The 27,964-nt window shown below is 40.3% G+C and overlaps 1 protein-coding gene across 2 annotated transcripts; it reads left to right on the top strand.

The window, feature by feature from the left end:
• The first annotated feature begins 1,554 nt into the window (after positions 1 to 1,554).
• Positions 1,555 to 27,885, top strand: TMEM165 (transmembrane protein 165). 2 transcript variants are annotated; one of them, NM_001290876.1, is given in 6 exon segments: positions 1,800 to 2,006; positions 12,149 to 12,374; positions 22,334 to 22,509; positions 23,052 to 23,231; positions 26,912 to 27,017; positions 27,809 to 27,885. In NM_001290876.1, coding segments are annotated over 6 exon segments (972 nt in total).
• The last annotated feature ends 79 nt before the right edge of the window (positions 27,886 to 27,964 follow it).

Raw genomic sequence — 27,964 nt, 5'->3', positions numbered from 1 at the left:
GGCTGTAGGCATGAAGGAGAGGGAGTTTGGGGGAGGACAGTTCACATCTCTGGGTTCTCTATTACTAGTTTGTGAGGCTCAAACATTTGCACCCTAGGGATACACTGGGAGGTAAAATAGTTGTATGCCAAACTGTAAGGCATCCTTGTTACTAACACAGTAATAGAGCATGCATAAGCTACAGTAAATACAGGCTTCCCTGGTGGCTCAGACAGTAGAGTCTGCCTGCGGTGCAGGAGACCAGGGTTGGATCCCTGGGTCGGGAAGATCCCCTGGAGAAGGAAATGGCAACCCACTCCAGTATTCTTGCCTGGAAAATCCCATGGGTGGAGGAGTTTGGCAGGCTACAGTCCATGGGGTCACAAAGAGTGGGACACGACAGAGTGACTTCACTTTAAGCTACAGTAGCATGAAGCAAGGAGTGACGGATTCTGTAAGAGGAGGTGTTTAGGGAAGACTTCTGAGCAGTCAGCCGGAAGGGGATTTGAAAGTATGAGTAGGAGTTTACAGTGACAGAATGGAGGAAGTTAATTACAGACAGGAAGAATGGCATGGACAAAAGCTTTACTAACCCATGACATAACATGGTATCTTCAATGAATTAAAAGTAGGTTTGTCCACTCTGCCACAGATTGTTTTGGTGGATTCGTTTCTTGTTCCAGTGTTCACTGATAACCTTCCTTAGTTTTTTCACAATGCACAGGTTTAATATATGTAATATATATAAAGAATAATGGTGCCTGGCACATGGTTAGCACAACCTTAGTCATAGCTCAACTTTTTTTAATAAGATGGAAAAATATTCTCAGCCAATCATTCTTTTCTGTTTCCTATTCTTACCTACCCCATTCTCATCCTTCAAAAATCCTAAACACTCCATTTCAAAAGCCAAACAAACATTTTAAGAGGCCAGTCTAAAATCGATATGGCCCAAAACATGTAAAACAAAAAGGCGTTGCAGGAAAAGGGTAATGTTAGATGTTTTTGATCTGGGGGTGATTATAGGCAAACAATATCTAAAACAAAGCTTGAAATTTTTCTTCTGTTATTTCCTAAGTCTCATTTCAAAGGTTTGTTCACATAATCGCATCTTGACGCTCAAGAATACTGTCCTCAGTAGATCGCCAGGTCGGAGACGGCACCGAGAATCGGTGAAGTGAGGAACCCGTCTAAGACTCGGCGATTCCCTCAAGTGCCACGTAACCAGGACGCCCGAACTAACTTGACATTTAGGAAACGCTAAGAGAAGGGATGGGGGTGGGGTGGGAGGGTCTGCATATTAGGGCAGAAGACTCAGGAGGAAACAAGAAATAAAGAGCCGCGCGGCTCTGGGACGGTGGGCACAGTGAGATGAAGAGGGTCCAGAGTGGGCCGCGAGAAGGATGCGAGACGAGGAAGGTCACGCGACTCCCAGCACCTCGGGAACGCCGGGTCCAATGGAAGGAGGGCGCGAGCCGCACCTCAACCTGCCCGAGGACGTCACGACGCCGAGGCGGACGCCGGGCCAATGGGAGGCCGTCACAGGCAGGGGCGGGGCCCGGAGGAATTGGGCCGGGCCGCACTGAGACAGTTGGCAGAGTCGTGTGGTCAGGGCCGGGGGAGGACCAGTCGCCGGCGGTAGACGCCGGCCCGCCCTGTCTCACGTCCTCCGTTGGTCACTTCCCGCATGCTGCAGGCTCCTCCCTGAGCCGCGGCGGCGAGGCGTGGGGGGCGCGTCCGGGAACGGCTCGGGGTCGAAGCTTGCAGTCGCCCGCACTTCCTCCTGAGACGCCGGTGGCGCGGCCGTCTCGGCGGGCGGGATGGCGGCGGCGGCCCGGGATAGCGGCCGCGCATCTGCCCCCGGGCTGTTTCTGCTCTTGCTGGTTCCTCTGCTGTGGGCCCCGGCCGGGGTCCGGGCCGTACCCGACGAAGCCCTCAGCCACCGGAACAAGGAACCGCCAGCGCCTGCCCAGCAGCTGCAGCCGCAGCCCGCGGCCGTGCAGGGCCCCGAGCCGGCCCGGGTCGAGGTGAGCGGGACGGGCACGGGAGGGCGAGGCTGCGGAGCCGGCGGCGCCGGGTACCAGGCTCGCCGCTGCCGGAGCGCCGCCCTCGACTCAGGCTGCCGGCGCGGGGAGGGGACCTCGGCCCCGGCTTCCCGGGGTGGAAGACCGGGGAGTGTGCCCTTCCCGGGTGGGCGCTGGCCTCGCCCGGCTCCTTATGGGGGAGGGGAGAGCAGAGCTGGGAGGCCACTGTAAACCTTTAGTTCGGGAGGATGCAGATGCTGCTGAGGAACGGGGCGTCTTGTTGATCAAATGGATCCTAGAGAGCTGGAAATACTCATCCCAAGTAGAAAGTTTTTAACGGAGGGCAGCTGGAAGGCTTTTCGTATTCTCTGAGAATAATAACATCTGCCATTTCATTGTTGAAACAGCTTATCCCGAACTGTTGACCAAATTCAGTTCTGCACAACTTGTGATTTTTGTCAAATATATGTGGATAAGGAAGGGCGACTGTTAAAAACGTGCTCTGGCTTGCAGTAAGTAACCCTGAGGAATGCAGAGGAATAGTCTGTCTTTGTATGCAAGCAGTGTGGGATGCCAAAGACTAAATTTATAAGTGTACCAGAATCTTGCATTTTGGCCTTCACTAAGTAGATATTAACATCTTAATTTATGTTAATAAAATCACTTAGTGACTAGTGTTCAAAATCTCAGCAGCGTTTTTATATTTAATCCCACTCTGGGTCCTGGGCTTTCTCCTCATTTCCAGTTTGGATTTCTGAACTCAGATCCTCTGTAGTCTTTTCTAGTAGAGGACATGGGCACTCAACCATCACATTTCCACCCCAGGCTACCTCCAGCCTGTCCTCACCTAACTTATCTTCCTACCATTTAATTGCATTTTACTTCTCAGAAATCTTCAGTGAGTTGCCTGGCTTGCTGATTTCAGTCCAGCCTCATCAGCAGGATATTCAGGTTTCTTGGTAATCTGACTGCAGTCAACCCCTCCAGGCTTCTTAGCCCCACTCCCAGTCACCACTGTACTCACATCCAAGGCCTGCCATGTGCTCGGTTGCTTTCCAACAAAGACCTCTAAGTAAAAGGGGATTAGTGAGCTTGAAGCCCACTGATCAGAACCTTTCCCACTTTTCAAGAAGCAGCAGGTTATCTCCTCTCTGAAGACTTCCCTGAAATTTCCTGACTTAGAATGATTTCTCTCTCCTGCCTGTGACTCCTGGGTCCAGCTGACCCAGCTTGCCATGTCCATTTCCTAAATTGAACTGAAATGCTGATTCATGAAACTCATTCTTAATGTTCATCTTTTAGATTTCTGTCATTTCCCTCTTTATCAGAAGTTTATTTTAAAGCAATAAGTATTTTGGGTTATGTAATTTTCCAGGTCTTACATTAAAGTTTTGGTCATATAGTGATTTTTAAGATACAAATAGTGGTAGGTATGCCGCTTGATACCCTTTTAGACAGCTGGGAGAAGTATAGCTGTGTAAAAAAAAAAAAGGCAAGAGTGTCCAGTGACCATATTTAAGTGTCCTAAGAATCCTGTCTTTAAAACTGGGGGTGTGGAGGGAACGGACAGGCACAATATAATTTTTGTTTTTATTATTTTGATATATTCTTGGTGGTTCTTCTTAGACACTAGGAAATTTTTCTGTATTTTAGTAGAATCTAATTATTTTGTTTTTAATTGTATTTTCATGTAACTTTTTGTTTTGGCTCGTTTTTTTTTTTTTTTACTCTTGTATTACAGTATGTTGGAAGAGTTTTTTTTCCCCACATATTTTCTAAACTATGTAATGTAAGTATCATTTGCTTTTTTTGTCCACTTGGTAGAAGTAAGATACGATCAGAGTTTAATAGCCATGTAGCAAGGATTCAGCATCACCGAATATCAAAAAGTTTCAACTGTTTTGCTTTGCAACTACCTGCAGCAGATCTTTTTAAAGTGTAGGATACATCAATATATGTTTTCATGCCACTATGTTAGTTTCCTCTTTTGAAAATGGAGAGGAAGAAAAAAAATCTCCTTTATTAGGGAGCTTTCAAATGTAAGATGTATTGTAAAAATGTAGTATCTTATAGGGTGCTTTGAAGCAAGATTACTGAACTTCTAATAGGATTTTCTACATTGGATTTTTTTTCTCTCTCTATAATCAGGTAAAAAAAAAGTTGAGGGAGTTTACTCTGAACTTACAGTTAAAAATAAACCCCATTTTCACAAACCCATGAAAAAAGCACTGTTGCTCACTGGGATCCTTTCATTTATGCAGTTTACCTCTAGAGACATACTCAGTTTTTTTCTTATTCCTTTCGTGTCAGAGTATGAACTCCAAGAAGCATTAAGTCCCTTTAGGTCAGGGGTTCAGATAGATTTAATAGAGGTAATTTGCAATTTGCTGTGTATTCTGGAAGCCTAAAGAAGGATTGCTCTGGTTGCAAAGCACTGTTGATAAATCCGCAGAAGCCTACCACTTGACCCAGAACAAATTCTCTATACTGTATTTCTACTTTACTATTTCTTGGCATTTCTTTTATGCAGTATCTTTTAACACAAAGGCCTTTCAGACAATATTTTAAACTTTTTTCTGTTTTCATTAAGTTTCAGTCCTGCTCCATCCAATCCAAACTCCCAGTTCTAACCTCTTTACAGCTAAGACGGAAGCCATCAAGCATGAAGACCCTTGTCTTACTCATTGTTGCTTCAGAATGAAGTGATCTGATGTTACTGCATTTATTTGTTGGTGTTCTACTATCAGAGCAGTTAATTTTTAAAAAATTAATGAAACAATACATTTCAAATGTCAATTTATAAACACATTGCAAAACCATAACATTTATAAAAGCAAACATAAACATTCATTAATATAAAATGTAATTGTTAAATTATTCTAATATGAATTAACAGTAAATTCATAAAAAATATTTAAAAAGCTAAGCCATCCACAAATAAAAAGATGATCATGAATATTTATAATAAAATGTAATTTTATTTATTTTAATGCTGTCTTTTAAAACCAAGTTTATCAGTGGTGTTGCGGTTTAAGTTATGCATGTATTTTTACACACATTTTTCCAACTTTGGAAAGGTTTTTCGATTTGATACAATAAAGCAATGGGAAAGAGACAGTTGTAAGCCAGTTTTAAGCGCTTTCCAAAACTCCTTTATCTTCAAATAATCTCACTTCTTGTGTGGTAATTTGTTGAGGGAATTTTGTTTTTGTTTTGCAGGGACATCTATCTTTTTCTTGGTAGCAGGCTGTAGATTTTGTTTAAAAGAAAGCATCTTCATCTTCTCTAGTTTCATTATGTGTAGATGGAGATTCTGATGCAGCCATCTGTATGAGTTTTAATACATATGTGTTCATTTGGACTCTGGAACTAGAATAGAAATTTTTTCATTGTTAATTGTTATTTTCTTCCTTTTCTTGAAGATAAAGAGAAGAATCTTTAGATATTTAGAATATTTTTATTCTAAAGAATAAAAGGTTATTCTCTAAATGAGGGTGCTTTTTCACAGTTCTGCAATTTCAAACTAATTTTAACTTTAAGTAAAGAAGAGTTTTATTAAGTTTTTTGTCTTTGGTTTTTAATTATAAGTTACTGACCCTACTCTCAGGATGTAAATAATATGGATTTTAGATCCAAATCTGCAAGAATGGTATTTGTACTGAGGAGCAGAGTGTATTTCAGTACTTCGCGCTGTGTAACTGACCAGTGGAATGCCAAAATCGGAATTATAGTCACTGCCTCTGACCTTCCTGTACTAATCTAAATATTTGCTTCTATGCTAGTACTTTCTGCCTTTCTTCTGAAATGGACGTAATTATCACACTTTCCATACCTCCTCTCTTCATGTGCCCATACTCCTGACCTCTAGCACTTTACTTCCTCAGTAACTTTACTCTCTCCTTTTCTTTGGTTCCTTTTTATCTGCTTACACATTCCCACAGGTTTTGCCTGATTGGATGGGGTGAGGGGAAAGGCAATTGTTTTAACTGCTTGATTGTGTTAGTTTCTTTTCTTCAGCTTTATAAATGAAATTTCTAACTAGAGAATTAGCCGCTTTTTCACCTTGCTTTAGTCTTCTGTTATCTGGCGTCATCCCATGTTCTTTATATTGAAAGTTCATTTTTGAAGGATACCTGTAACCTAATTAATTGCTAAATCCAGGGCTCATTTTCAGTTCTTCTTTAACACTGTTAACTCTCTACGTTTTTAAGAGTCCTACTCTACCTCAGTTTGCATGAACTTGAGGAAGTTATTTAACCCTATTGGTTCTCAGTTTCTTCTTTTATGTTAAGTTGGGATAACAGCTTTCAGGTTTTTGAGTATCGAATAAAACAGTGTGTGTGAAAATCCCCGGCACTTAGCTAGTAGCTCAGTGAAATGATGATTGCCCCTAACTTGACCATCTGTGGTGTTCTTCTGCCTGCCTCTCTAAATATCCAAGACAATTTTCTCTTTGTTTCCCTCCTCCACTCCCTTCCCTAAATATAGACATTGTCTGAAGCTCATTTTTTTTCAATGTAATTTCTGCCTTTTCCCTTAGAAATCTAGTCTTGCAAAGCTCTAGCTGATAAATTCAGGTTGCCAGCAACCAAATACATACTTTGAGGCTATGCTGGCCTAAACTCAGGTGTTTCATTTCTGAAATCTCTTGGATTTCCAAACCTCTTGGAAATCTTTATTTGAAATGCTTTTTATCCTCAAGTCGAACATGTGTGAAACCAGGCCCCTTATTTTTATTCCTCTTTCCCATATACCTTAGAGGAATATGAATAGCATCTTTGATTCTTTGCCTTTTAAAAATTCTGTTATTTTTCTTTCTCATCATGTACAGGATTTTTTCCTTTATTTTGTCTTCAACATGAGTCTTGTGCAGTAGACCTCCTAATTAATTGGTTCAGTGGCTGGTATTCTTTCTGTCCTGATCTGTTAGTCACAGTGCCTTAATTACGTTTGTGTCTTCTACTCAAAAACTTTAAAAGGCTTCTCCCTTGCCTCTAAGCTGGTCCATAAACATACAGGCTTTTCAGTGTGGGCCCAGTTTATCTTTCTTATCTTACTCCAGTCATTCATCTGATGGTTTACTCCCTGTTCTCAGAATAAAGCCTGTTTTCTTTCAAATTGTCAGTCCAGGGAAAGAGGTCTATGTACCTCATGCATTTTCAAGTTGTCTGCTCCATGAGTGACTAGCACACATCCTGCTGAGACTTTGCAGCAGCTTTATGAAATGAACCTCAGAATTGATTCCTCGGTATTGGTAAAAGGTTGGCCCGTAGGGTTCGACTCCTCCGCACTTCGGGGCAGTGTAGTGAATAAGGGTGTGCAGCACAGTTACTTTTTGGTTGGATCTGCCTGAAGCCACTTACAGCTTGCAGGATTGACCATCCAGGGCTGGGGTAAGAGATTGGGTCAAGTGATTTTTGAAGTGGTGCACAATAGGTGTCTTTAATCATGAGCATGGTGAAAAATCCAGAAGGTACAGAAGAATGTAGAAGGAAAAGTGTGTCTCCTCTTGTATTCTAGCTCAGGGGTCAGCAAACTAGTTTACCACTGATTGCCTCTTTTTGTAAGTAACGTTTTATTAGAATAGAGCTAGGCCATTCATTGGAGAAGGAAATGGCAACCCACTCCAGTGTTCTTACCTGGAGAATCCCAGGGACGGGGGAGCCTGGTGGGCTGCCGTCTATGGGGTCTCACAGAGTTGGACACGACTGAAGCGACTTAGCAGCAGCAGGCCATTCATTTAAGTATTACCTATGGCTGATCTCAGACCCTAGCACCAATTGGGTAATTACCAAAGAAACTTTATGGCCCAAGAGGTTAAATATTTGGCCCTTCAAGAGAAAGTTTGCCCACACCTCTTCTAGTCATCCTGGTTCCTTCCCTGGCCACTGTTACTGTTTCCTGAGATTTCTTGAGCATTAGCAACTGTGTGTATACTTTATAAACCTGCCTGACTCTCCGCCCCATAACATAATACAGTGACCACATACATAGAACATACTTTTTTCAACTTAAAAATGTCTTAGTGATTTTTTTTCTTATTAGTGTATATGAAACATTCTTACTTTTAGCCCATAATATTCCAGTAAATGGAGCTACCATTTATTAACCAGTTCCCTGTGTATGGGCATTTAGTTATTTTGTCTCTTTTAACTATTGCAAATGATAACAATATGTTAATACTTGTTTCTAGTACAAAAAGTTTAACTTCCTGAGTGTTCCTGTCTCAAACTGTTTCAGTCATGTACTTGCCATGACTCATTGCCCACAGCATGCCTTCAGTTTGAGGAGAGTGGATCCTTAGGGGCTGGAGTTGCTGGGGTAGGCATTGCTCAAGAGGTTCCACAGAAGTTGTATCTTGAGGAATCTAGATAAATAGGAGGATAATAAGACGGTAGGAAGGGAAATAGGACTGCATGATAGAAAGCTTGTGGTTACCAAAAACTGGTACTCTTGAACTGCACTGTTCAATACTACAGCTGTGAGCCATGTGACTGTTCTTAAGCACTTGAAAAGATGTGGCAGATCCGAATTAAGAGGTGCATGAGATGTGTGCAGTGAGTAGATACACACTGGCATTGGAAGATTTGATAAAAAAAGAGGGTTAAATATCTCATTAGTCATTTGAAAAATATTCCTAGAGTAGTATTTTGGGTCTATTGGGTTAAATAAAATAATACTAAAAATAATTTTATCTGTGTTTATTTTTTAATACCTGGCTAACCACTGGACTGCTAAAGAATTCTCTAGAAATTAAAAAATTACAGTATGTGGCTTGCATTATTTACTGTTGGACAGTGTTGCTCTGGCTCATCCTTCACTAGGAAATGTTAGATTCATTTTGGGAATTAGTATGTGATTACATGGGACATGTTGTATAGTTACCAGAATTAAGTATTTGTATTTTATGTTCTAGGCTTAAGAAGGTCATGATGAAATTAGTTTTGGGATGATTTAACTGGTCACGTTTGTGGTGTGCTGTAATAACTAACTGTAACTGTTGACTGTGGATTAGGCACCATTCTCAGGGCTTCATGTGTAGTAATTCATTTAATCCTAACAACAGCCTTATCAATCTAGGGTAGATACCCCTCATCATAGAGATGTAACTTGAGTCACAGGGAGGTAAACTTACTGGCCCAAGGTCATACAGTAACTAGTAATGTCTTGGCTATGAACGCTGAGGATCTGACTCCAGAGCCCATGTATTAAACCATTACATTCTGCCCCTCTGACGATGAACTAGGAAAAGAAGCTAGTCCCTGCACATAGTAATTACTTGGGTAAATGACAACAAATGAATGAAGAGTAACTGATCATTTTCTGCATTTATTAACATTTTAAGTTTTTAAATCCTCTATCTTCATAGTGGGCTTCCCAGGTGGCCCAGTGGTAAAGAATTCGCCTGCCATTGCAGGAGCTGCCCAAGATGCAGATTCCATTTCTGGGTCGGGAAGATCCCCTGGAGGAGGAAATGACAGCCACTCCGTATTCTTGTTCGGAAGATTCCACGGATAGGGGAGCCTGGTGGGTTACAGTCCATGGGGTCGCAAACGGACACAATTGAGTGTACACATACACACACACACACACACACACATCCTCATAATACCCTGGTACTTTTGTTTTAAATTCTTAATCACACCATGGTTGGTGGCTGTTTAACACTAATTTGGGCTGTCCAGGACCAGCTCAATATATGACAAAAACTATAAGTTGATTTTTTTTTTATGCTCTGTATATAGATTTTAAGAATATATAGTTCTTGTTTTGCTGTTGTTGAGTCACTGAGTTGTTTCTGATTCTTTGTGACCCCATGTACTGCAGCATGCCAGGCTTCCTTGTCCTTTACTATCTCCCTGAGTTTGCTCACACATGAGTTTGCTCATGTCCATTGAATCGATGATGCCATCCAACCATCTTATCCTCTGTCGTCCCCTTCTCCTCCTGCCTTCAATCTTCCCCAGCATCAGGGTCTTTTCCAATGAGTTGGCTCTTCGCGTCAGGTGTCCAAAGTATGGGTAGCTTCAACTTAAGCTTCTAATGATTATTCAAGGTTAATTTCTTTTAGGATTGACTGGTTTGATCTCCTTGCTTTCCAAGGGACTCTTAAAGAGTCTTCTCCAACACCACAGTTCACAAGCATCAGTTTTTGTTTTGCTTTGTGCTTATAAGGCAAGTTTTATTTTATCCTCATAATTTCATAGAGGAATGGAGAGGCTAAGTAATGTGGCCTCTGTTTTATAGCTGGGAAACAAAAAACTATGAGAATATGTGTTTTGATCACTATTGTGTTTGTTTTTAAAAGTAAACATTTTCTGTTTGAAATTGGTTGTAAATGGTGTATATATATTCCTAAAATGGTTTCTTGGATTTCAGGTCCTAAATATTTTGGAACAAGATTTTTTCATACAAAAAGTATTTCCAAGAGGAAAATGTTGCATTAGTGAAAACTGAATGAAAATGCATATATTTTTTATCATGTTTAATGCTCTCAGGGTATTTAAATAGAAAGGAAACTCATTTTCAAAAGAAAACCAGCATAGTTGGAATTAAAATAATGATGGAGAGAAAGCTAGAATAAATGGTACTTGGTTAATCATGAGCTGGCCTTCCAAGGCTTCCCTTTGAATTTAGCCCTAACGCCAAATATTTTCTGCATTGTTAAATTTCCCAAATCTTTACCTTAGAGGTCTAGTCTGAGGAATGCTTTAATAAAGTTTTCTGATCCTTATCGTGGACTTTGGGAGTCAGGTTTATGCCATATGGGCTTCCCAGGTAGCTCCAGGGTAAAGCATCAGCCTGTCAATGTAGGAGACTCTAGTGTTTTCCCTGGGTCGGGAAGGCCCCCTGGAGGAGGAAACGGCAACCCACTCCCAATATTCTTGCCTGAAAAATCCCACGGACTGAGGAGCCTGGCAGGCTACAATCCATGGGGTCGCAGAGAGCCGGACACGACTGAGAATGCACGCAGGCTAGCTGTCCATTTCAACCTCTGGAAACCCTCATGAGGTAGAACTCTTTTCTCTGTGTTAAGCTATATATAACCTGCCACCTGAAACTTTTTATTTCTACCTCTTGGGCCCACAGAGACTTTCATATAGACTTTCTCAGTTATTGGAAATTAGGCACCCCAGTCCTTATGTGATTGTTTTACAGCCTGAGTTAGCAAACCTTTTTTTTGATCATGGGCCAGATAATAAATATTTTAGGTTTGGCCACATATTTGTAGGCTCCCTTAGGGTCTCTGTTGCCTAATGTTCCTTTCCTGCTTCTCTCCAACCCTCTCCCTCCCTCCTTCCCTTTTTCTTTTTTTGCAATCCCATAAAAAATGAAAAAATAATTTTCAGCTGGATCTACTCTTACCAGTAGCTTGCCAGCCCTGGTTTTAGACTCTCTTCTGTCTGAGGTTACCTTCAGAGGGTGGTGGTGCCTTAAAACGTGGTGCCTCAGAGCCAGTACAGAACTTTGGGGAAGGACTGTGAGGCACAGAAGATGGACTTGTCATTAACTCTTTAAAGTGCTTGGTGCTTTTTTTGGAACTTTGTCACATTTTCAACTCAAAATGGCCTTCATAGCAACAAAGACTCAGCTTATCTTCTTTATTAGGCTGCGTTACAGCCTAGGGTATTGGTGTAGGACCATCCATATATCCAGCAATATTAGATCTCAGCTTAGCTAGAGCCAGCTCTTCCTCTTGTCTACTGAGAGCTTTCGGATCCTGCTTTGTTCTCTTAAGTGTTCATGAAATTTCTCTCAGCTTCCTGTTACTTGAAAGTTTGATAAGGATACCTTGGGTCTTACACCTAAATTATGAACAAAGATTTGAATGAGGCATAGCTAAGAACTCAATTCACATGCATTTAGAAAATAGGGTCATTTTAATGTGTGGCTAGAGCTGGTCCCTTTTCTTTTTGTAAATTGTTTTGTAGATGTGCTTGGATTCCCATTTTAGCAAAACCATCAATCAGAGGTTGCTGTCATCACTAAGGCAGTGGTTAGACAGTAAATGAGTCTAATGACTACAATAGAAAAACAATCTCAATTCACCTACAAGTTAAATAATTTAAAATAATGCTATTATTTTATTTTTTATTATCATTGTTATTTTTAAAAAACAGCTAATATGTATTTTCTAATTTCAGAAAGGATTTACACCAGCTGCTCCAGTTCATACCAATAAAGAAGATCCAGCTACCCAAACTAATTTGGGATTTATCCATGCATTTGTGGCTGCCATATCAGTCATCATTGTATCTGAACTCGGTGATAAGACATTTTTTATAGCAGCCATCATGGCAATGCGCTATAACCGTTTGACAGTATTGGCTGGTGCTATGCTTGCCTTGGGCCTAATGACGTGTTTATCAGGTGAGTGCCTTTTCCCCTTGATGAGTCTGTAGCGTTTGAGAGAAGCGCGGCCGCGCCGAGGGCCCCCTAGTGGCCGAGCACACATGCTCGTGACAGCAGTGAGTCCCTGGGTCGTCCAGCAGTTAGGCTGGAATTTGGTTCATGTTCCAGAACTTAGGAAACGGAAAATGTTTTCAGTACAAAAATTCCTAAAAACCATATTGCACTTTAAAAATTAAATTTTTAGCTATTCACAATCAAGATACATGCTCCTCATTTTTTTCTTAGATTCTTTTCCCTTAGTCCATTTCAGAGTATTAAGTAGAGTTTCCTGTGCTATGCAGCAGGTTATTGTTAGTTACCTATTTTACATATAGTAGTGTGTATATGTCAGTCCCATTTTCCCAGTTTATCTCTTGCCACCCAGCCTCCCCCTGCCCTTATTCCCTGGTATCCATAAGCTTGTTTTCCATATCCATGACTCTACTTCTGTTTTGTAAATAAGTTCATTTGTACCCCTACCCTTTTTTTATTTTTTTAGATTCCACGTGTAATCTGTGGGCTTCCCTGGTAGCACAGACAGCACAGAATCTGCCTGCAATGCAGGAGACCTGAGTTCGATCCCGGGGTCAGGAAGATCCAATGGAGAAGGGAGTCGCAACCCACTCTAGGCAAGAAACCTAGAGAATTCCCATGGATAGACTGTGGGGTTGCAAAGAGTCAGACACGGCTGGCTGACTTTCACTCACTCACTATAAGCAATGTCACATAATATTTGTCTTTCTGTGTCCTACTGACTTTACTTAGTATGACAAGCTCTAGTTCTATCCATATTGCTGCAAATAGCAGTATTTTGTTCTTTTTGTTCTTTTTTACTGCTGGGTGACATTCTGTTGTGTGTATGTAGCGCGTCTTCTGTGCCTATCCCTCTGTTGGTAGACGTGTAGCTCGCTCCCTGTCCTGGCTGGCGTGTGCTGCCGTCACCATTTGGGTGCATGTGTCTTTTTGAGTTACGGTTTTATCTGGCTATATGCCCAGCTGGGTCATGTGGTAGTTCTGTTTTTAGTTTTTCAAGGAAACTCCATATAATTCTCCATAGTGGCTGTACCAGTTGATATTCCCACCAACAGTGTAGGAGGGTTCCCTTTTCTTCACACCTTCTCCAGCATTTATTGTTTATAGACTTCTTGATGATGGCTGTTCTGACCGGTGTGAGGTAATACCTCACTGTAGTTTTGATTTGCATTTCGCTAATAATTAGTGATGATGAGCATCTTTTCATGTGCTTTTTGCCTATTTGCATATCTTTAGAGAAATGTGTATTTAGGTCTTCCATTTTTTGATTGGGTTATTTAGTTTTTTAATAATGAGCTGCTGGAGCTGTTTGTATATTTTGGAGATTAATCCCTTGTCAGTTGCTTTGTTTACAAATATTTTCTCCCATTCGAGGATTGTCTTTTGTTTATGGTTTCCTTTTGCTCTGCTAAAGCTTTTAAGTTTAATTAGATACCATTTGTTTGTTTTTGTTTTTATTTATTTACTATAGGAAGTGAATCAAAAAAGATCTTGCTGAGATTTATGTCAAAAGAATCTCCTGCCTACGTTTTCCTCTTAAGAGTTTTATAGTGCCCGGTCTTATATTTAGGGCTTTTAATCCATTTTGAGTTCATTTTTGTGTCTAGTGTTTAGGGAGTGTTCTAATTTCATTCTTTTACACATCCAGTGTTCCCAGCATCACTTACCGAAGATACATACTCCTCATTTATTCACTAATGCTGATATCCAAATGGAAAAAATAGTAAAATTATATATTTGATTCAAAGTACTCATTATAGTATGTTTAAAAAGACAGATTTTAACAAGCACATGTAATATGAATTTAAATATTGTGCAATAAGTGTTAAAACACTTAGAAGACAAACATTTTAAAAAAACAACTGTAACAATTTTACCCACTATACCAAAAGTTAGATCTTTGAAACTCCTTGAACTTAAGATGAAAAGTGAGAGGGCTTAAGTAGTTTTTCAAAATGATTTTAGAGATATGCAAGGAAGAGGTTTGAAGACCACCGATAAAGCTTGTTCCTTTAGCTAGTCCAGGTGAAAGGAGCTGTCAGTACCTTGATCCTTGCTTTCACTATGGATATTTTTGCTTTCTTTTTTTCTTTTTAAGTCCAGATAAATTTATTTATATCTGATATCTAAGAAGTAGGACTCAGGCCACCACGGAGAAATGCGTGTTTCCTGTTGGTGGACATTTGGTAATCAAATAATGAGGAATCATGTTCAGTGTATTGTGTACTATTAAGCTGTTCTTACCCATTATTAGTAAAGAAATGAAACATTCTTAGAGTCCCAGTTTGTGTTACTATTTGAGTTACTATTATATAGGCTTCAATTAAAAAAAAAAAATTAAGACCAAGAGAATGTAAACCTAACACTAAATAATTGAACATATTTTAGTCTCTGATTCAAAAGCTACCTTGAGCCATGTAGTTGGGTGGAAAAGAGCGAGTTTCCCCCTTAGCATCAGACTTGGAGTAAAGTTTAATTCTGCCTTGTTTTAACCTAATGACAAGTTACCTAACCTCTTTGGGCTTCAGTTCCCCATCCATTAACTGGAGGTAGTATATAACTGCCTCATGGGGTTGTGGTTTGTATTAAAACGAGCTCTTGTATTTCAGGTACTCATTCGCCCTCTCTTTCAGCGTGCAGCAGACTTCTCCTGAAACACAGTACAGGACAGGCTCCATTACTGGCTGCTGAGATGCTTGTTAAGTCTGTCTTTTTAAACAGAATGAGTATTTTATTGAATTTAAAAGTTTACTACTTTTCACATTTGGGTATTAGCATTAGCATTATTCATATTTCACAATAAAAACAACTTTCTCTTCAAAAGCAAATTCTGATTCTAGGAAATAGGATAAGTGGGACAGGTTGTAAATGGTGAAGTCACTTTTTGCAATGAGTTTGAATAATACCAGAGAATTTTATTTTTGAAACTTCCATGTTTAAGGACAACTGGAAGACTGTCCTCTTTCTGCCCATTCCCTCCTCAGAACCTGGCTCCATACAGTCTCCCCCCTCTGCTTGGGTTTAGCTACTGTCCCTTAGGTCTGAGCAGGGCTAATCTCTTCTGTCCTGACCCTTGGCCTGTCTCCCTCTTACTGCTGGTACTGACAGCTTCTCTCATGTGGACTGTTTGAAGGAACAGGCTGCATCAGTGGTCTCAAGCCTCTTCCCTGTATGTCTCTAAAATCATTTTGAAAGACTGTGTGCCCCCTCTCACTTTTCATCTTAAATTCAAGAAGTTTCAAAGATGTAATTTTTGGTATGTTGAACGTTAAATTGTTATAGTTGGTATTTTTTTTATCTTATCAGTGTTTTAACATTTATTATACAGTATTTAAATACATACTACATTTGCAAACTGATGAAGAAAGAAATTCCCAAACGAAAGAAGTCCCTGATGTCATGCATGTTTAACAGTCTTTGAGGGCAGGTTAAACCCTGCTGCGCCACTCAGATCTGTTTGCCACACTGTTTTCTCATCAGCCTTGTCCACACTGAACTGATGCATCCTAGATGCTTAAGTCCAGTGCTGGCGAATTTCAGCAGTCTCTAAGTGTGGGGATATTGCTTTCCTTTGTGAAATTTCCAGTTTGAGTGTTTTTTTCTTGTTAGCATTCCAGATTTGCTCCTAAACTAGCTTGCCTTTGCATCCTGAGCCCTTTCTCTGTGTTCTATTTAGGGGCCTGGAGCTGCTTTTGGAGGGCGCAAGTGGCAGGAAAGGCATGAAATCTGACATCTTGAGCCTGGGGCTGAATCCAGCCTCTACTGCTTGCTCATTATGCAAACAGGAGCAGGTCACGTGGCTGCTGTTTGCTGAGCACCATCTGTGTGCATGACACTTCAGGCCCTCTTTAGGACAAGCCCCTGTCCTGTTACAGATGGACAGAGAGAGGGACATATTATCCATTCGTGGCTCACAGGCAGTGGAGCTGAGATTCTGAGGCAGCTGTGTCTGACTCTGAATCCAAGGGTTTCCGATGGCTTTCTTCAGGATAGGAGGTTCTGCAGGGAGAGGTGGATGAAGCCTGGAGGCTACACAGTCGGGGGAGCTATGGGCCCCCAGTCTTTCCTTTGAGAAAAATTTTACTGTCTTCTGTTTGATAATTAAGACTTTATTGGGAAAAGGTTTGAAGCTAAAAAGTCATTGGAAAATAATTATATTTTTACTCCATTATGACTTTCTAAGTTATTTAAGCCCCTGGAGAATCTTTGCTGTAAACTCAGGATAATAATAGCACCATCCTTAAAGAATAGTAAGATTAAATGCAGTAAAACAAGCAAGCCATCTGGTTAGTTCTACACCAGTTAGTTCTCTTCCTCCTTATCATAAAAAGGCTTTGCATCTGGGTATGGCCCAGCTGTGCCCAGGACACAACCGTTGAACCATTTATTTGGATATTTTCACATTATTTGCAATGCATGCGTAGTTGCTCAGTCATGTCCAACTCTGTGACCCTTTGGATTTGGACTGTAGCCCACCAGTCTCCTCTGTCCATGGGATTCTCCAGGCAAGAATACTGGAGTGGGCTGCCATTTTGGTTCTCCAGGGGATCTTCTCCAGCCAGGGATCAAACCCGAGTCTCCTGTGTCTCCTGCGTTGGAGGCCGATTCTTTACCCGCTGAGCCATTCAGGGAAGCCCTTAATTACAATAAAAGCTAATTAATTCAATAGATACTTGTTTAGAACCAACTGCTTGCCTAGAAATGTGTTGGGTCTGTGACCAGGGATGCCTGGTGGAAGTGGGGTGGGCTGCTGGGTAATACAGTGGTTCTGAGAGTGTCTCCTCCTGCTACATCCCACCCTGAAAAGAGCTTGATGTCTGAACAGCCTCCATCTGGCATTCTTGTCTTTAGCTTTTTTCAAAATTTCTCACTAAAATTCAGACCCATCAAGAGAGGCAGCTTCTCAGTTTTTGTGAGTTTGTTCCTTGGGAGGAGCGACCATAGAAAACTCAAGGCAGATCTGGAAGAGGGCCTCAAAGGGATGAGCTGGGAGATAGAGCAGCTGTGGGCTTGCTGGGTGGCACTAGTGGTAAAGAACCCACCTGCCAATGCGGGAGACTTGGGTTTGATCCCTGGGTCAGGAGGATCCTCTGGAGAAGGAGATGGCAACCCACTCTAGTATGCTTGCCTCGAGAATCCCATGGACAGCGGAGCCCGGTGGGCTACAGTCCATGGGGTCGCAAAGAGTCGGGCACGACTGAGCAACTAAACAAGAGGCAGCTGTAAGGTTACCGTTGATTTTCTTCCTGACTTGGCCAGAGTGGGCCTGTGCCAGATGTCTAGGTCTTGGGTCTGCTTGCCCTGTTCTTTAAAATACACGCAGTGGTGGACTTTGCTGGTGATTCAGTGGTAAAGACTCTGCTGCCATTGCAGGGAATGTGGGTTTGATCCCTGGTGAGCGAAGTTCCATATGCTGAGGTGTGGCCAAAAATAAGATACACCCAGTGGAATCTAAATACCATTGGGAGTTTGATCCTTACCTTCACCAACACCATCATTCTTTTAATAATAAATAAACATTTGGAAATTTACATCTTTTCTCTCCTTTAATTCTTATTTTCATTTACTTTCCTCACAGAATTTTATCCCTATGATAAATTTTTTGCTTGAAAGTCTTTTGTGGATCACATTGTCATATTTATCTGTAGCAAAAACACCTTTAAATTGAATTGTAGAACATAGTGAAAATTTCCTTTATTAAGTCTATAAATGTTAAAATTTTTTATCAATTGAGTTATAGTTACTAGGACAGAGTTGATCAAAATAAAATATCACAAATTTAAGTAAACAGTTTTTAAAAGTTGGAAATGCATCTCGTAATGAGATGATAGAACTGTACTTTTAAAATTGTCCATGGATGATACTTATTGCTAGAATGAAGCTAGGTTTAAAGTCAGTTCTGATCTTTAAAAACAATAGATATAAGATCTATTAGATCTTATAAAAATAGATATAAGATCTATTAAAAACATAGATATAAGGGCTGAGATATTTTATTCATAAAAGTAGACAGGAAGGAATTTTGTTATAGCCTTGTCACTCAGTCCATTGAACTCCTGGGTTATATGCTAAAAATCACATACTAGTCTATCACCAAGTGATTTTAAGTGATTTACCAACTGACAACTTAATAAGGCCTTCTGTCAATTTTGTTAAAAGCAGTTGGATACCATCAAGTATACCAAAAAAAGTTTTTCTAAAATTCATCAAATGACTGTACTGATACATATTAGTCTTTTATTTAGAGGTCCTTTGTTTAACTGGATATATTTAGAAGGAAGTAGTGGAGAAAATTGAAATATTTTTAATTTCAGTGTACTTTTATCAATAAGGGATTTTAAAGTTGTGTCATATCACATGTTTAATGGGGCCTTGGAGCTACAGATTAGCTCATTCAATTTATGAGAAATGTCTGTCACACTGCCTAATTGCTATGACAATTGGCCCATAGTAAACCATCTAAGACAGGCTTATTTTGTATCAGAAAACATTTACTTGGTTTTTTCACTTAATAAACATGATATATATGTCCCATGGCAGCTGTCTGTTTAGAATTCTGATTCTAAAACGGCTGGCTGGCGGGACTGGGCCTGGAAGCACAGCTAGGCTTGGGCTGCATGGGGAAGTAAGCCGCTGAGATTTAGTATCTTTGTGATGCTCTCTTTGTTATAGCAAGACTCTGCCTTAGGGAAAAGCATGCCCCTGGTTGGGGGATGAAAGAAGCACAATTTCTAAGTAAAATTATTCCTCCTGAAGCTAAAATACTCTATTTCTCATCCATGGCCATTGTTTCCGGTGCCTGTCATGCTATTATTTCAATGCCATGACATCAGAAACTTGTGTAAGACAGGGAAGACCCGAAGCCCCATCTCTGGTTTATGATGCCTTGACTAGGTGTATCAGTATTTCAAACCCTCTCTTTGGTGCCCTAGGATATCTTTTTATGCTGTGAGAAAGGCACTGTAGGAAGCTGGGTGAAAGGCATCTTGGTAGAGGGGCAGAGGGCAGCTGTGAAGGGATGTGGGCATGGAGGACCCGCAACTCCTCAGCTGCAGGCAAGAGGAGTCTTAAGGGAATGTGCCTGTGGAAGTTGAACTTAAGGAAATAGATCTCACAAACTTCATCTTCCACAAACTGAAAAGTCTTTGTGTTTCAAAGCCTTCAGTAATCAGCTTTCCGAATTACAGAGTTCAGTTTTCATTTTAATGAGCCCCTCACACCACATTCATGGGCATTCTCATCTTTTTATTCTCTTGGTTTACTAAGACACTCCCTGCTTCTAGTTACATTCTTATCTCTGAAAAAAAAAAGGTACTGTAAATATTGACATTCCGCATAGTTTTTAACCCTTGGCCCACTTAGTCCCCCCTCAACTAATATTCTTGTGCCACATGTTTTCAATTTAATTACTTGTAAGTCAGTGATTTTTGACTTGATGCAAATCACTTGCTTAAAGAGAAATAACCTCTCATTGTTCGCAGAACCAAAGTACTCGAGTGTCTGAGGAAAGGCTTCCAAAGAAAGAGGAGATAGAGGGACAGTAACCAGGGGAAGAAGAACAATGTTATAGTGCCAGATAGTTTTTTGCTCTCTATGGAGATGTCAAGGCAGACATCATGGGATTGTGTCAGTAAGTAGTTCTTTTAGATTATCTGAAGATAAAAGGAAAACTAAATTGAGGAGATTTAAAAGATTTGCTGCATTTCTTTGTAAAATTTTAAAAACCATTTATGGAAAATATTTTAAATTTACAAAGTTGCAAAATAAGATAGTCGGATACCTATATACCTTTTATCCAGATTCACCTGTTAACATTTTTACCACATTTGCTTTAGCATTTGTGACCTCTCTCTTTATATCTCTATGTATCTCTAGGTGTACAATATGTGTATATATGCACATTTTATATATCTATAGAGAAAGTATATATACACAGTATACATCTTTATAGACTTAGATTGATACATTAATCTTATCCATATTTTAATTTTGTCAGTTGATCTGACAATAGTGTCTATCCTCCCGTAGAGGATCTAGTCTAGGTCAGATAGTGCATTTAGTTCTCTTTAGTTTTTAATCTGAGATGTTTCTATAGGCTTTTCTTATGTGTTTTATAATACTTTTTCGAAGCTACATCCCCCTCCCCCTTTAATGATCAGCTCCTCATTTTGCCTTTGTGTGGTTTTTTCCTCGTGACTAGAGTGGGGTTACGCATTCTTGACTGGAACCCTGCAGAGCCAACGGTGCCCCTCTGAAGAGTGTCACACCTGGAAGCACGTGGCGTCCACTTGTCCCTCACTGATGATCTCCCAGTAAAGGGTGCACTGTCTTTATCCTCCCTCACAGTTAATTTGTAATCTTTTGGGAGACACTTTAAGACCGTACACATACCCTACTCCCCATTGTTTAGCATCAATTGATGGCTCTCACATGATCTGAACTCTGCCTCGATGCTTGCAAATAATGGCTAATTCCAAAACCCCATCCACATTTACCAGTGAGCCCTGATACGCTATTCCAAGAAAGAAGTCTCCCCACTCACATTGGTTTGTCTGTTTATTATTAATATAAACTGATGAACTCCTTTTTTTCAGTGGTTTATAATTAATTACTTAACTATATTGTTCCTTAAATTAACAAGATAGGGCAGCTGGAAACCCCTCCAGGCTGATGACTCCTGTGTCCTTGTGACATGCTATTTTTTGTTTTTGTTCTCCTTTCTAATATAACAAGATAGTGTGGGTTCATCTTATACCTACTTTGCCCAGTACTGGAATTAGCAATTTCTCTGAAGAGCCTTTTAGTGGGAAGCACATTAGAAACCAAGATCTGAGTGCAAAGTTGGTTCATTGTTACTGAGACATTTGGGCCTTTTCAGTAGACAGAACTAGAAAATATGTCTGTATTGTGTGTTTGTGTGGGGGGCAATATTGATATGCACAGAAGCATAGGTTTACATTTCTAAACATGATTTTAAAGTGTTTTTCATTTTGTAATACAATGAATCAGGGAATGGTTCACCTATGCAGTTATATATCTGATTAGGCAGTTTTATAAGTGTTGTGCCCATTTTAGAAAAAGAGCTGGTGAAGTGAAGAGTAATTGTATTTATAATATATATGGAAATGCCCTCTGGCCCTGCCATAGTTTTTAATTACTAACTTCATATTATCAATGTGAATGTGTTTCACAGTTAGGGTTTGGGTTCTTGATATAGTTCCAGGTGTAGTTTTTTGTGTAACTTACACAGTTACCCTCTCTACTTTAATGAGAGGAAAGAATAATACTGAAGAAGTTTGAGTCTGTTATGTATATATGTGTGTATGTGTATATATATATACATGGAATTGTTTTCCTTTGTAAAGTATATCTATTTTAAATAGTTGCAAAGAAGCATAGTTTCAATCATGCCACATGAGAATCTTGTCATGATTCTTCATGATAGAGGTTTGTAACTTAGATCTGTGATGAAGAAATACCACGTAGAACAGTCGTATAGCTTCCAGGTTATAAGATCATGAGATGTGTAGCGTACATCAAAGTTACTCTCCTAACTCAAGTACTGTGCCCTGCATGACCTGCGGCAAGCCAGCCTCTGGCGGAAGGTGTCTGAAGAGGAGATGATTGTCTTTAGATCTCACGAGAGATCTGTGTGGAACCTCTGCCACCTTCAGCTGCACCACTGATTTCTTGCTAAACTGTGATAGATAGGTCATTGGTTAGACCTAAGGGCTCAATATTAGTGGAGAGAAAGAAGTAGAATTTAAGGTTCTTACCTGTTAGCTTCTAATGTGAACCATTTTCCCTTTAAAACAGGGGTAAATGATGGCTCCTGAAGTTAGCTGTTCCTTTGGTTGGTGTGTGATCTGCTAATTAACCAGACATATCATTGCATTTTCTTGCAGTTTTGTTTGGCTATGCCACCACCGTCATCCCCAGGGTGTATACATACTATGTTTCAACTGCATTATTTGCCATTTTTGGCATTAGAATGCTTCGGGAAGGCTTAAAGATGAGTCCAGATGAAGGTCAAGAGGAACTAGAAGAAGTTCAAGCAGAATTAAAGAAAAAAGATGAAGAAGTAAGTCCGAGTGCTGTTAAAAAGGCACTCAACTATGAAGAGTAAGCACTATATAGAAGCTTTTCAGTGGTCATCCGTATCTGTGAGGTGTGTGCGCTACACAGAAATAGCTTCTTTTGTTTGGTTTCCATTCTTACCTCTGGCTGTGATAGGACTGGGTTAGTGGAAATCTGGTAGAGAAAGGCCTCAGGGATAAATGTTGAACACCTGTAATCACGTTTCTTAATTAGATTGATTATAAGCTCCTGAAAAACAGGAACTTGTTTATAATTTTCCCTGTTTCTTTGCACAGCATCTAGGGTAACAAGTGGTCAATAAATAATGTTTTATTTATTTTGTTGGGAAGAATTGGAAAAATTGAGAATGTTGCATTTGTTGCCATGTGAGACCAGTGGTTCAAAAGAGAAGTTGGGATCACATAACTTTAGCTTCTGAGAGCATATTCCCATAGACTTTAAACACTCTTTAAAGAAAGATTAAGCATTTGGGGCTATACTGACTTGGTTTCTGGGGTTAATGTCTTTTTTTTTTTTTTAACTTAGATTCAACGAACCAAACTCTTAAATGGACCAGGAGATGTTGAAACGGGTACAAGCACAATACCTCAGAAAAAGTGGCTGCATTTTATTTCACCCATCTTTGTTCAGGCTCTTACATTAACATTCTTAGCAGAATGGGGTGATCGCTCTCAACTGACTACAATTGTTTTGGCAGCTAGAGAGGTAAGTGGTACTTGGAGACAACTGCTTCTGTATTAAAACTAACATTACTTTGCTCCAGAGGTCACTGGACAGAGTCAAGGTGGATCAAGGGATGACTTTGTATGCTTGACAATATGTTTTAGATCTAATAACAATGCTAACCTTTAAAACTGACCTTTTCCCAGTTTCTACAATCAATCAGATTACTCTCTTTTGACTCCTTTTTCAGTTTTGCCAAAATGACGGTGTGGCTGTTGGTATGGCTTAGTTTTTTGTTTTTTGTTTTTTTCTTTTTCTTTTCTCAGAACCTTCCTTTATATATTTGTTGAGAACATAAACTGGTATATTATTATTAAAGGCCAGTTTGGCAAATGCCTAAAGCATTAAAAGTAGGTATCTCTGGTTTCTTCCATTCCTTGTGCTAAAAAAATAATTTGAGTGTTGCAAAGGTTACTTAGAAAATTTGTCTTAGCCCTAGGTTACTCAGTCCTAAGATATTAAGGCAGAGGAGATCTCAGATCATCTTGTCCTAGCCTTTTCTTTATAGATCAATTCCTGAGGCCCAGAGAGGTGGCTTGTCACTAGGACAGAAGCTAGTTGGTAGTTGGTAGCAAGGACAAGGACCAGAGCCAAGACTAGGCTTTTCTGCTGTATCTTGTTCAGAGTTGTCAGGTGCCACTCTGTAAAAGATAACTTTTTAAAGAAAATGTTAAATCCTTATTTCTTTTGAAGGGACTAATAAAGTTTACATGAGGGTCTGTTGTTCACACGGAGTAAGATCTGCTGAGGAGACAGTTGTGGGACAGAAATGCTGCTACTTTTCAGCTCTTGTTGATCCTGATGCTATTTATGATTTTATATCTATTAAATTACATTGTTTTTAGTCAGATGGTAAGATTTTAGATAGCAAGCTTGATTTGAATTTGTTTTTAACTCCTAGGAGGTATCTACCATAAAACAATGAGTTGCTCAGCATAGGCTGCAGTTCAGAATATAAAACAAGAATTGAAGGCCAGGGCTAAAATAAAGCTGGACAGTTTTGTCAAAGAAGCCTCAAAAATGCTGTATTTTTTGGAGAAAAAAGGGAACTCAATTTTTCGTTTGAGTCCTATGTTTAAAAATAAACTTTCTTTTTAAATGTCATTTTAATGGCTTTGTCCTATATTTTTCTTGATTTGTAGCCTTTTTTTACTGGCATTCAGATTGCCAGAACTGGGACTTGAAAGTAAGTGATCATTTCGTGGTGGTGGTGGTGTCATGGCAGAATCGTTGCTTTTTTCTTAATACTGTCACCTAAGTGGCACAGAGTAACTTGGGACAGGCTCAGCATTGCCTGGGTTCCTGTGGCCACTGCTTGCCTGCCAGCAGTGCAGGTATGCTTCCTGGGGTCGAGTCTCTTGCCACGTGAGCACATAACTGCAGCATCTGCTTCCTGGGTGGTTTTGGGCTGAAGCAAGCCGATGCATGTAGGGTCCCAGACACAGGGGGCACTGGGCGTTAGCCGCCTTCTGCACTCAGCACCACGGGGACAGGTAATGAGCTCTTCAGGGGCACAGATGTACTTGTCTATTTTTGTTACTTTAATACTAATTTTGGGGGGTTAACTTTTTTGTATAATCCATGCTGTAGTCTAATTCACTCCATTTTAGACTAAACTCCATTTCTATTTCCAGTAGAATTCAGCATTCCCACTTTGAATTTCACAGAATCCTCTAGTGTCCTTTGAGATGTTGATAGGTACTAAACAACAACAAAGAAAAAGGTTGAGGAAAAAGGTTCCAGGGTCCAGTAAATTTGGCAAATACTATAACGTTTTTCGTTTCGAAGATGGAATATACAAAATAACAAAGACTGAAAAATCCTGAATTAAAGGAACCATTTTATTTAATCCAGTGATTTTTCAGGTGTCATTTTAAAATAGAATGAAATCATCTTCTATTAGTTTTACAGGGTGTGATGCACAGAATTTGCGGAATGCAGTCCCACTCTTCGTTCCGCATGAACACATTTCCAGTTGTCTCCATTTCCCCAGTTTGCACACACACTGCCCACCCCAGCAAATGGGCCTGCTTCCTACTTCACGGAGGAAAGCAGAAGTCATTTCTTCATTGCCACCCATCACAGTGGTAGTGCTCTCCCGCCTGTTCGGGTCTCAGCCCTCTGTGCTCCCACCTAAAGCTTAGAATCTTTGCCTTTCTTCCAGGCCAATCTTGTTAGCATTTTAGCATGCACAAGTTTTTCTCACCTAAAAAAGTTCTACCCCCTTAATTCTGCTTCTCTTCGAAATATAAAGCTTCTTCGTGCCCTACTTCCCTCAGCCTTGGAGAGCTTGGCTGTGATGGGAACAGGAGTTGGCTCTACTTCCTTGCTTACTAAACACAGTGGACTCCACAGTTTCTGACTCAGCGGTGTTTTAAGTTCGCTGTGGTCACAGATGGGTCCTGCCGTGGTCTTGTTGGGAGGCTACTTGCTTGGTCACCTGTTCGGTCTCCCCTGGGCTGCTCTTGTGCTGTCGTCCTTCAGTGCTGCCTTCCTCATGACCGTATCGTCAACACCTTCCGCCCTTCTCTCCGGGGATGATTATTTTCGGTCCCATCGCTTCTTCTCCAGTGAACCCAAATGATTCTTGAACTTCTTTACTTTTAACTTCTGTTGGCATCCACACACGCTTTCTCCATTTTCCTTTATTCCTCTACCTGTTTTACTCACCTTGGTATCACTACCATTCATCTAGAGAATTATGGGTGAGGAACTTGAGTGTCATCTGATTTTTTTTCATACCTGTCATTTGTCATTAAGATATATCAGTCATGTTTCAGTTTCTCTCAAATCTATCTGCTTTTCTCTGCCTGGGCTCCCATGCCAATCCAGGCCAGCATTCTCTTCCCATGGCTACTGGAGGAATTTCTCAGTTGATCGCTTGGTTTTGTCTTCTTTCCCTCCAGTTCACTTTAGACTTAACTTTTAAAGCACAACCTGTCATATCACTCCCCAGTTAGAAACCAGTCAGTGTCTTATAAAGTCTAAACTCGAGGCTTCATGACACACGCCCTCCTACCACGATGGACTCACTGCTTGTGACACTGGTTCTCTCTGGAAACACACGGTGTTCCACGGCTGTCTCCTGCTGCTGGCCTGCTGCCAAGCCAGGTGATCCAGCTTGTCCTTCAGCGCTGTCTTTTCTGGAAAACTTTCACTGGTCTCCCAGTCTGAGTGCCTCCAGTCTGCTTTGGTGGCAGTTGTGTACTGAATGATACTGTGTCCTGGTGCTTTAGCTCAGCAGAGGTTGAGAGGCAGGGTCTCTTCTTAGGAAGCATCGTCAGACAACACTGGAAATGCTGGCATAGTTTCTTAGAGAGTATCAAATACTGCCTGAGGGAAGAGGTGCCCAGGCTGTCTCCTTAGCACTCACTTGAGTGAAATATTGCCTGTGAGATAGGTTCAGCAACTGCTGAGAGACTGGATTAGGTTTTTTTGATCTTGCACATTGAGTTTATTTTCCTTTTATCTCTAGTCTTAGGTATAATTGGAACATATCCTTCAAGCAGCCATTACCCGTTTTATAAATTACACACCTGAATTTGTCGAACTTTTTCCTGCTTTGCTGTTGTTCCTGACCTCTTTTCATGGCTGGAAACTAGTCGTCGTTCTCAGGTGGCAGTTTCCAGCTTGGCTTTAGATTAACGCTGCCTTGTTTCCAGGATCCCTATGGTGTAGCAGTGGGGGGAACAGTGGGACACTGCCTCTGCACTGGCCTGGCAGTCATCGGAGGAAGAATGATAGCACAGAAAATCTCCGTCAGAACTGGTCAGTCTTTTATTTTTTTAATTAGAAAATACCATTTAACTTTTAGAATCACTAAGGTTAGAAAAAGAGTGTGTATCTTCGAAAGTAAACTGTCTTTGTTACGATAATCAGAAGTCCAGCGTATTGGTTCTGCTATTGCAAACATGGGCCGTTTTTCACATGTGTAGATGTTAGTAAAATATAACGTCACATCAAAGCATGACTGGATTCATAGTAGCTTTTTGTCAACATATTTAAGTCAATGAAACAATTATGTGGACATTTGAGAACTTTTAAGCTTTGAAAACATACAGAATTGGGAATCATAGGTGGAGATTATATTTACTGATTCAGCTGAAAATTTCCTATGTGGCTGATCTTAAAAATGGAATAGAAATAGTCTCTTTGCTTGTTCAGAAGTTGTTGAAAATTTTTATAATTTTTTTTAATTGGAGTATAATTGCTTTGCAATATTGTGTTTCTGCTGTACAAAAGTGAATCAGCTATATGTATACATATATCCCCTCCCTTTTGAGCCTTTCCACCCCTTCAACCCCCATAACTGGCTTTTAAGATGAGTTATAGTTCTATTGTTGCTTATCAGCACTGTCTGAATTTAATATAATTGTTTTTAAAACAGTGCTGGAAAATAAACTGATTCTTAACTGTTTAGAGTTGGGCACGTTAAGTATTTTACTGTGGAAATGAGGTTGAAGTATTTCTAATTTTTTTTTAATGTTAGTTTGCTAGAAGAATAGGCAACATCATGACTTAGAAGAATTTGCCTTTAACTTTTTTCTGTTCTCTTACAGTGACAATCATAGGAGGCATCGTATTTTTGGCGTTTGCATTTTCTGCACTATTTATAAGTCCCGATTCTGGTTTTTAATGTGCTATTGTTCATTTGTATTTAGTTTAAGATAGGTAACTTTATGTACATAGTGTATATTACAACTAAAAGTGATGGA

Source organism: Bubalus bubalis, chromosome 7, assembly GCF_019923935.1.
Source record: "Bubalus bubalis isolate 160015118507 breed Murrah chromosome 7, NDDB_SH_1, whole genome shotgun sequence".
In the NCBI taxonomy this organism is placed as follows: Eukaryota; Metazoa; Chordata; class Mammalia; order Artiodactyla; family Bovidae; genus Bubalus; species Bubalus bubalis.
Note: the sequence above shows the minus strand (reverse complement) of the source record. Positions and strands in the feature narration are given on the sequence as shown.